General features: G+C 40.6%; 1 protein-coding gene across 1 annotated transcript in view; it reads left to right on the forward strand.

Moving 5' to 3' along the window:
• Positions 1 to 7789, forward strand: part of LOC129105240 (semaphorin-3F-like) — a 44559-nt gene extending 36770 nt beyond the window's left edge. Inside the window, exons 10-18 of the mRNA XM_054616144.1 lie at positions 3987 to 4056; positions 4864 to 5008; positions 5177 to 5399; positions 5696 to 5784; positions 5929 to 5970; positions 6434 to 6591; positions 6694 to 6761; positions 6970 to 7103; positions 7224 to 7789. Coding sequence (XP_054472119.1) covers positions 3987 to 4056; positions 4864 to 5008; positions 5177 to 5399; positions 5696 to 5784; positions 5929 to 5970; positions 6434 to 6591; positions 6694 to 6761; positions 6970 to 7103; positions 7224 to 7652 — 1358 coding nt within the window. The 3' untranslated portion in view covers positions 7653 to 7789. The remainder of the gene's footprint in view (positions 1 to 3986; positions 4057 to 4863; positions 5009 to 5176; positions 5400 to 5695; positions 5785 to 5928; positions 5971 to 6433; positions 6592 to 6693; positions 6762 to 6969; positions 7104 to 7223) is intronic.
• Positions 7790 to 10845: the final 3056 nt, after the last annotated feature.

Consider the following 10845-nt stretch of genomic DNA (forward strand, 5'->3'; position numbering starts at 1 on the left):
AAGCAGCTGGCATCAGTCAAACCCCCGTGGATCATCCTGGCCCATCCGTCATTCACATGACTGACAGGATTAACAAGGGATTTGTAGTATCCTTGAAATTATGACTGGTGGTATGAGCAGCAAATCTTAAACTACTTTCCCTGGTTTTTGCTCAGTTTTAGTAGAAAACGTGCTCATTACACAAAGTTCAGTGATGGAAAGAAGAATCATTGTGATTTCAACTGAAGCTTGAATTTACCTTCAGCCACCTCACTTTTCCTAAATCCAGCTGACAAGATGGATTCAAGTTAAATTCTAATGGATAAGCTTAATCAAGATTCAAGTGTTCTGTAAAGCAGCTTTTTAAAGAAATGGCACAAGATAAAGTACTTGAGGTGCCACTGAATACATCTCATGGCCTGTAATAAAAAAAACTGGAATGACTACAATGTAATACACTTTTCTAAGAAATTTGTCATTAAACATTTTTGTGCAAAATAGCTTGACGTTTAATCATGCAGTGTAATTTTGTGGCACTAAATGCTCCCTTTCTGCAAGACAAAAAAGGCTAACCACTGCTACAACCTAGAGCTGGTATCGATAATCACCTTACATTTTAAATACACAGAGGATATACCTCTTGAAATGGTGTACAAGAATCTGGTGGAGTGCAATTTTTTTTACATTGTCACGTGGTACGGACACCTGAATGTCAAATGTGAAGTCAAACTGTCAAGAGTGGTGAACAAGGCCTGTAAAATTAAAGGGGAAAAGACAGATGCAACTAAGCAGCAGGCATGTACTGAATACCAAGAAGAAAGCTCTTGATATAACAAGTGATCCGTCCAATCCAACGTACCCACAATTTGAAATGCTTCAGGCCAGGCTTAGACTGCCTCAAGTCACCAAAAATGTCTTCAAAAAACCTTTTGTCCAAAGCTATCTAAATAATGAAATACATAGTCAATCACACAGGTTTTGAGTTAAACGTTCTGAATTTAAAATTCATAATGCACTGCTCTCATACGACGTTTTAGGCTGATGACTCAGTCCATCCCGGACAGTGTCGTTGTGTTAGCGTAGCACCAACCCTCCAGTTTCCGCTCTGGTAAACACTGTTAGTGCAGTCATTACTTTTACAGTTGTTTGCACTGATAGCTGCGAGCCGCCAGCTCACCCATGAAGCGCCGTATCAAGGGCAGTAGCCCTTTAAAAGTTGCACTTGAACACACCGTTTAGACCACAGCTGATTGTCAGCAACATACACATATACATGTACCTTTTGAGAATATATAATTTTATTCCTATTTTGCCTACATATTGTCACAGTTGTCGCAGTGTTAAATAATTCACCCAGTAACTATGCATCCTGCACAGTTTTGAGATAAATGTAGAGCAGCATCTCTTATTCCGATGTGATGAGGCTTTGCGCGTTGCAAAAATATGTTCTGCATTAAGAGCACTCGGTGTCAATGACAGAAAAAAGCTCCTCTGGCAGCGTTGCTGCACTTATACTCATCTATCCACAGGACTGCAGGTCAGTTGTAGTCTTAGTGCAGACGAGCACTCGTGGTGAGGTCATTGTGAGTCCTGAGGTGCAGTGTGACATCCCACAGCTCTGTGGTCAGTCTTCCTACAACCACAGACAGTCTGCTAGAAATGTATTCTGTCTCCAGTCCTGCTGGTCCTGATGGAGCCCAGCAGAAGCATCAGAGTGGTTGTATGAGGACTCGAGGGAGAGAGGGGAGTAGATTCAGATGGTGAGGCACAGTCGGGGCTAGCAAAAGAGAAAGCATTCAGTGTTCTACCAAGGGAGAAGAGGAATATAAAGACAGTGGAAAAGACACACAGACGCGTGAGAGATGAAAATGTCTGCCAGACAGAAATGAGAATGAATGTGTGGGCCATAAAGTTTTATTGCCTTTTCTGAAATTTTATTATGAAGGGAAACAATGTTTTGTCATTGAGTTATTTTTCTGTGTGTTCCACAAATCCCCAAATCCACTTCACTCTCTCTATGAAGACATAGGTTCTTTCTGTTTGTTTTTCAGTTTTCTCTGTAATTATTCTCGGTGGACATTTCACCAACATATTTTAGGAGCACATCTTTAAGGGCGGGTGTCAAGGAGGTAATGATATGCTATCTCTAGTGATTTGACAATTCATCTTCCATCCTGTGAATATTCCCTGAGCGCGTCATACACTTTCTCCTGTTTCTACTTCTTAAAAAGATGTTTCTCTGCTAATGTGATGCTGAGAGCGCCTCAAAGACTGTTTCTGATCTGACACTTCAGAAACTAAAGTTGCAATGACGCAACTTGTTCTAGTTCTCTGCTGATTTATTTCTTTTCTCTTTCAATGTGCTCGTTTTGCAGCCAAGAGGTCTGTCAAACTGGCGTCAGATGGGTTATGAATTTCTTCCTCGTCTGCCAAAAGTTAATTTTTGCTTTCGTGTGCAGCCATTACCTGCCATTTTCATACTTTGGCATTTAAGGAAGTCTTTTTCTGAATTGATTTTAAACTCATGATCAAAAGAGTTTGATTCTGTGAGTTTAAGCTTGTTATTTTTTTGTGAACGCTAGATAAAGCAGTGGCCACAAGGATCAAGTCATGTGTTGTCACATTTCACCCTCAATTCTACATGCATAAATGTGGCTTAACATTTTGTTCTTTTACTTAATGCTTCTCAAGTTAATTCAGTTGATATTTGAAGGATAAGTCTGAGTGGACGGCTCTACCTTCTGACTGTAGTGTGGGAAATTAATGTCTTGCCTCAAGCTTCACGGATAACAATGAAAGAGATCTCAGGTTACAAAAGAGAGGATGGGATTTCATGCCTCTTCATTGTAAGTGGTGTTTTCTTAATACTTTTGACTAAAGGTCATTGTTGTCTTTCTCTTTTCAAGGTCAATTAAAACCTCTCCACTAGTTTCCCATTGATGCACAGCATTAAATGGACCTGTGTGTTAAAATGTGGATGGAGTGTTATTCTACTCAACCCGTCTAGTTTGAATTTTTTCCATTTTTCTTCTACATTGTTTTTTCTTGCACTTTTCCTTCATTAAGCCATCAAGAGGATATGCAGGGTTCACCCCCGCAGTCATTGGATGCATATGGCTCCTATTAAAGTCATGTTTCACCAGAGATCTCTATTTCACTTATATTCCCTGCTGAGACTCAAGAACTGTAGTTTAAGCATTGGAAGAGTTTGGATTCAGGATCTCATTGAGGCTCTGCTAACCGCAATTCATGAGGTCTTCTTTGGCTCCCCCTCCTAGGAAGCAGAAAGTCTCCATATGTCACAATTACAATTACTTTGGGTTGGAACCAGGTCGAATCTGGGAACTAATAAAGCCTTGGGATGATTTGATAGGAGACACAGACTCTAATATTTAATTAATGCACCATGCTTTCTTTGTCCGACCATTCAGTTATTGTGCTGCTATAGGAAGGCTGCCTTTTTTTGATCAAGGATGGAATGTAGTAGGCCAATGTTTTGGAAGTTTCATCTGTAGTCATCACTCTTTTTTTTTTGTTTTGTTTTGTTTTGTTTTGTTTTGTTTTGTTTGTTCAGCAAAAGTAACAGTTTACTCGCAACGCTATCAGAGACCGGAACAAAACAATACAAGGTGTCAGACACAAGTGAGTTGAAGAGCGAGTCTGTTGCGTTTGCTCCGCTGACTCTCTCTAGCAGACCACCCACTGCTGGGTGATGGGAAAACGCGTCACAAGTACCTCTTGTCACCACAGACGCCCAGTTCATAATACTGCAAATGCAAAGGCTTTCCCCAGTGGGCCTAGGCTCAATCACCAGTTCGTTACCTTATTGTTTATTTGAATGAAAATCGTATAGGTAATTTAACGAATTTTGAAAGCAGGGCTTTTACTTGTAATTTAGTGTTTTCTGATTAATGTCACTGTACTTTAAATTAAGACGTACTTTCACCACTGCTTTTCATGGTTTATGACTCTGACTAATTACTATAAATTATGTCTTTATCTTTTAGGGGATGTGTATATCCAGCCAACTCAAGACAACAAGAATCCTGTCATCTATGGTGTCTTCTCAGTTTCAGGGTGAGTGACTGACGGCTCTCTGAGTCTCTAACTTTCATGCAGTTTAGAGGGAAAGTGTATTTTGGTTCCCTCCTGCGGTTTTTGTTCATTTTCAGTCAGCCTGAAGGTGTCAGCGCTCTCTGATATTGAAATGCCGTGTTGCTTATGGCCTGTCAGATTCAGGCTACAAAGACAAATGCTGTGAATCTGGAGCCCACAGGGAGTCGCACTCGTCTGAGAGACTGAGTGAGCCTAAAGTTCTTCGTAGGTCAGGTTTGATAGCAAGTTGTCATTCAACACACAGCATTAAAATTCAAGGAAACCAACCAGACATAAATTGAGATTCTGTCTGCACTCAAGCAGGGAGAGGTGCGCACCGAGTCAAAATAAACATGTCTTGATTAATGTATTTGAGAAACAAATACTGTTATTGTTCCATCCTCCCCTTAGGCATCAGGCACGTTTAAACCCAGCTGATAAAAACACATGCAGCGCTAATGATAGAGGCCCATGACAGGAGTTACAAACATGGTACACCCACCACACAGCAGTAGGAGCCTGAGCTCTGGCGATTCACTGCAGTATGTGGGTGTTTGTATGTCAGTGTGTCAGACAGCTTGACTCTAGATGAGTCAGTTTGAGAGTGTTTGTGCGTCATAATGTTTCATTTCGTTTCTGTAAGAGGCCAGCTGAGTACGTGGGAAGGAAGTAGATTCTACCAGCCGCAGAGAGCACCCGTAGTAATTATCTCAGGGAGTGAGTTTATCTGTATCCATCTATCCGCTTTCTCTGTGTGTTCACCCTTTTTTTTCTCCTGCCCTCCTCCAGAGCTGTGTTCAAAGGCTCGGCAGTGTGCGTCTACTCCATGGCCGACATCCGGATGGTCTTCAACGGGCCTTTTGCCCACAAGGAGGGGCCTAACTACCAGTGGGTGGCGTACACTGGGAAGATCCCTTACCCACGACCTGGCACTGTGAGTTATAAACAATAAACAATCATGAACACACATGCCTCCTCCCATTACACACAAAATTGTGTGTCATCCTTTCATAAGAACATGTTTTTACTGCATAAGGAATTTGGTAAATTGCAGGTTTTACAGTTGGATCTGATTATTTTTTTCTTTTTCTTTCATCAACAGTGTCCTGGAGGCACTTTCACCCCCAACATGCAATCCACAAAGGATTACCCAGATGAGGTGATCAACTTCATGAGAAACCACCCCACCATGCACAATGCTATATACCCAGTGCACAAGCGCCCCCTGGTGGTCAGAACCAACGTGGACTATGAGTTCACCACAATTGCAGTGGACCAAGTGACAGCTGCTGACGGGAGCTACGAGGTGCTCTTCCTGGGCACAGGTCGGTGCTCTAAGCCCTTAATTGATATCATGTGCTGATTGTCCGAAATGTTCTAGTCAGTTTTAAGTTCAGTAACTCTAACTTTGGCTCTGACTGGCAGGTGCACACACAAGAAGGATCTGCTTTGCCTTTTATTCATAGAAGGGTTAAATTTAGGGAATTCTCAAACCAGTTTTCTGTGAAACAGAAATCTAAGTAGATGAAAGAAATGAGTTCAACCTAAGCTAAGGTCACAGGTCAAAACATGGCTCAAAACATCAACAGGGCTGCAGTTGAACTTCTATCATGTTTTACAGATCGAGGGACAGTCCAGAAAGTGATTGTCCTGCCTAGAGACGACCTACAGACTGAGGAGTTGGTCTTAGAGGAAGTAGAGGTCTTCAAGGTCAGTCTTCTGAACATATTGTATTTACTTCTACTCTCTCCGTTCTCCATCTCTGTTCTCTGCCAGTTTGTTGTCTGAGACATAAAAATAAGACACAAAATATTTCTTGTCTGCTCATTTAAAGCTGTTAACTTCTAACTGCAGGTTCCCACGGCAATTACCACCATGAAGATTTCATCGAAACGGGTATGTTGCTTTGAAGTGGCTTTGACCAAATTGTTAAAGAAATTGTAGCACAGCAATCAGACATCTGATGTAGTCATTAATTCAAATTTGTATAAGTTTTACAACAAAATGTGGTAACACTTCATTTTACAGTTCTCATTGCACACCTGAATGTGCGTTAATGGGGAATTTATCTTAAGGGCAAAATACTTTACATATAGCCTGGAGAGTAATGTTTCCAATGATGCACTAAATTAATAATTGGAGTTCTTTCAAGGAAATTCCTCAAGAAAAACAACCACTGCTTATAAATTCAATACAAGAACCTCATGTCTCAAAACTCCTATTACATAGTTCCCTCCTTTTTAATCTTTCTAGGAAATTATAAAGAAATTGCAGAACTGTGTATTAAAGTAGTTTCCAAGCAGTTTGTATCTTATCTGATTTTAGATATTTTATGAGCTTTACCTTTTTATTTTAATAGCAACAACTGTATGTGGGATCAGTCCTGGGGGTGACCCACCTGGCTCTCCATCGCTGTGATGTGTACGGTGAGGTCTGCGCTGACTGCTGTCTGGCCAGAGACCCATACTGCGCCTGGGACGGCAAAACCTGCTCCAGATACTCTTCCTCACAGAAGAGGTGAGAGTTAAGATAGTATTCATTCTTACCTTAGCACGTAATGTTTGGAAAATATGTTGACGTTAAGCTTTTTATTTTTGATTGTTGATCTGACCCCTCTAGACGGAGCCGTCGGCAGGATGTAAAGTACGGCAACCCAATCCGCCAATGCAGAGGTTATAACTCTAACAGTGAGTATCAGGACAACTTTGTATTGAGCCCAGACAGTACACAGACAATTTGGGAACAAACATGAAAAATGGAAAAAAGGAATATTGTTGAAATGATTATCGTGCCTCTGGCTGGTTATTCTTATTCATTTCTTACCATCCATCCACATTTCTTATATATTTTCTCAGTAAATAATGCATCACGTCTATTCTACATATTGTTTTATAGCCAATAAGAATACTCTGGAGACAGTTCAGTATGGGGTGGAGGGCAGCACTACGTTCCTGGAGTGCCAGGCCAGGTCTCCTCATGTGTCTCTCAAGTGGCACTTGCAGAAGGAAAACAGTGACAGGAGAAAAGAGGTGAGCAAAGCTTTAATTGCAAAGCAGTTACAATGTTTAAAATGAATGAATGCTGTTTTAAATGCAACATCTTAAAAATCACAGCTTTTGAATGTTTCTCTTAACCGCCCTTTCTTTCAGATTCGCTCAGAGGGCCGCATCCTAAAAACAGAACAAGGTCTTCTGATCCGCTCGCTGCAGTCCTCCGACAGCGGCATCTACCAGTGCACATCCACGGAGAAAAACTTCAAACACACGCTCGTCAAAATGCAGCTTGTGGTCCTCTCCAGTCGCACGGTCAACAACGTGTTGGTGGAAACGGGCAGCCCGGCCCTCCCTCCACTGCAGTCCAGTGCCTGGACTCCGAGCGCCGGTCAGTACAAAGACCTGCTGACCATCCTAAGCCAGCCGGAGATGGGCCTGATCAACCAGTACTGCCAGGATTACTGGCAGCATGGAGACGTCAGCCTCGGGGACAACAAAGCCAAAAGCCTGAAGGAGCTGAAAGAACAGAAGAAGCCTCGCAACCGTCGGCATCACGACGAGCAAACAACTCCCGCTGAGACATGAGGAGCTGGATGTACGACTCATCACACTCCCCCTGTCTACCTTTCCACACCACCTCCTAAACACTGCAACCCTCCATTTAGGGGAATGACTCCAGTTAGAAACATGAAATGATCTTAACGGACAAGACAGATACTGCAACCAAAAGCAACAGCATCAAACAGTTTCTATGTAACTGTTGGGGAAAAAAACACAATATTTATTGTAGGTTGTAAAAAGTAATTCTTTGTACCTACCTAGAAAACATGTTTTTTTTGTGAATAGGTAAATTTGTGCAAATATTGTTATTATATTATTGTTAGTGTTATTGTTTATTACAATGTGTTATTATGTTAAGAATATCTTTATGTTTGGTGTTTTTGAAAAACGGCAACAATAACCGAGGACTTGGGGAGTATTCACAGATGGACAAGGACCGATGAACATGCATTCAGAAAACTGTTACAGGCGACCATGTTGGATCACTTGACTGCTGGCAGTATTCAGTGTCTAAGCTGGAAGTCGAATCGCTGGTTCAGAGAAATTCTCGAACTTCCATAAACTTCCTCACCAGAACTTTCTACTGTATATCAGACAGTTTTGTTTCACTGCAAGATACGAGCAGCTAACAGAATGATCGCCGCATTTCTTGGGACACGTAAGCATCAGAAGAAATGCCAACAGACTGCAGCTGTGACAACATGTCACGGTCAAACAGTCGCATGTTAATGAAAGTTCTCTGTGGCAGGTGATTTGCTCTCCTTTAATGTTTGTGGTCCAGCCTGGCCTCAAGTAATGATGACATCACCCTATCAAACTCTTCCAAAATCAACTGCTGCCAAGTGTTTTGTTTATATGTGAATATCACATCTCAATGTTGTATCCTTAACAATCGTGATCTTTGTGATAAGCTGTGTTTTGGGGGAAAAGGGTCCTTTAACGACACAAAAAGCTGAAAATATAACATTGCCTTCTCTTTTCTCTTTCGAGATAAGAAATTCCAGCAGGCAGCTATATGTGAGTTTGTGACAGTTTGTGATTTAAGAAAAAAAAAAGACACAAAGCACCTTCTGTTGCCAAATTGGTAATCTTGATAAAACGGTAAATACTTCACATGCATCTGTGGCATATGCAGTGTATTCTGTAAGGCAGAGCATGTAGTTTGTATGCTCTAAGGTTTTTTTTGGCTCTCAATGAATCCAAAGGTTGCATTCCTGCCAGTTTCATGCTAAATATTGGTTTCTCTGAGTGAATATTTATCATTAATCATGTAACGTCTACGCTTCTGTTAACTTACAGTGACAAATGGTTCTGTATTTTCTGTATCAGCTGGTTAACTACAGTCAGCAATTTTTTTGTCAATCCAAAGCAGTGATATACTGCTTTCATATGTGCCACATAATCCATATAAAACTTCCATACAGTGAAACAAAAGTCACAACAACCACAAACATGCTGATCACCACTAAACCTGAAGAGAAACATGTACCAAAATCTTCAGAAGGTGGCTATTCATTGTGCATGGCATGTACAGTGTAATGTATATGGTATTTGTCTAAAATGCTACGTTACTGTGGATGTCAGTGAATGTCTTTCTCGTTGTGGGAATATGGAAATACTATCAGTGCAAGAAAGATGCTGAAAGTACAAAAGGGTCAGAGTGTGCTTTTAGATTTAAATCTCTCTCTCTCTCTCTCTCTCTCTCTCTCTCTCTCTCTCTGCCTCTCTCTCTCTTTGTTTGTCTCTTGTTCTCTATTTTTTTTCTCTCTTCTCAAAAAGATGCATATATTTCAAACATGTGCATCTATTTTATTTTCTCTGTTTGGCAGACTTTGCTCTGGGTCATTGAGGTAAAGTAGTGTATGATATAATGCACAGTTGATGTTATTGTAATGATGTAAAAAAAAAAAAAAAAAAAAAAATTACCATCTTTTCTTCCTCATCAATGTTGCTGACTAATAAATTAAAGCTCTATATTTTATAATAACAGAGATACTGTTCTGTTTGCTCCATAGTCTGCAGGGTTTGTTATGTGATATGTAACACACTGACTTCAGTGCGGTTTGTGTTTCTGACCACAGTGTAGAAGTAGCATTACCACGCTGTAAATACTCCATTACAAGTAAATGTCTTGCATTGTTACTTTATGTAAATAAAAGTGTATAATTATCAGCTAAATGTACTTGATTATCAAAGGTAAAAGAACACAATGCAGAAAAATGGCCCTTTGAAAAATGACCCACATATTAGCTAATTATTTATATATTATGAACTTAGCTGTTCAAGTTAAAGCTGTTTTTAAAACTTGTATTAATTGCTCTATAACATTTTATCATGCTTTATAAGCGCAACTATTTTTTTTGTAAATTAACTTCAGGAAATGTTTTGGACTGTAAGTATAAAGTGAAATGAAATGGAGATATTCAAGAAAAGTACAAGTACCTCAATTAAATGTACTTAGTTGCATTCCACCACTGCTGATTCACGGTAATGACTCGGGAAGACTGAGGAAAGAGTTAATTTATTCTCAGAGTGTTTTCAACAGACTAACCGTAAAGTTACTGTAATGGTTAGAAAACCGCTTTGCAATGCTAACACACAGTTACTGCACACGCATACATACATAATTGAAAGTGAGTAGATTAGGATCCTGAACCAGCTTCAGATTGAGGTCAATGAGATTTGTCAGGTGAAACTGTAAAGCTCTTTAAGCACTTCAGAGCTCACCCTTCAGTCTGCAGTATCTTATGAGAAATGTCAGTTTATCTTTCTTCATTTGGGGACTGGGAGGTGAGGGTCTGGTTATGTTTTTCAGTGAACCCATTTGGTGTGATAGTTTTCCGAGTGTATTCTTTTGTTTTAATCCCTCTATTTGACCTCTTTGCAAACACCATACATTCAAGACAACACTAACCCCCACTTCTGGTAAAAAATGTTATGTTGGTCCTGATGTGAGATGAATCTAGTTTGGGTATCTGAGCATCCAGTCGAGGCACATGCAACACTGAGGACCAAGTTATTTAGCTTCACACGCTTCTCTTTTAAAGGCACCTAAGAACAGCAGAGAGAGATAAGCACTTGAGCCGATGTTCATCTTCCGCTGAGCGCAGCAAAGTCCCCCTAAAGGTTAGCTCACTCCTGCACCGATGTATGTCCGCTTCTCCTCACACCTTTGGCTCTGCCCTAAAACACTCCTGTCCTTGTGCTCCATTGGCCC

The sequence above is a fragment of the Anoplopoma fimbria genome, chromosome 17 (genome assembly GCF_027596085.1).
Source record: "Anoplopoma fimbria isolate UVic2021 breed Golden Eagle Sablefish chromosome 17, Afim_UVic_2022, whole genome shotgun sequence".
In the NCBI taxonomy this organism is placed as follows: domain Eukaryota; kingdom Metazoa; phylum Chordata; class Actinopteri; order Perciformes; family Anoplopomatidae; genus Anoplopoma; species Anoplopoma fimbria.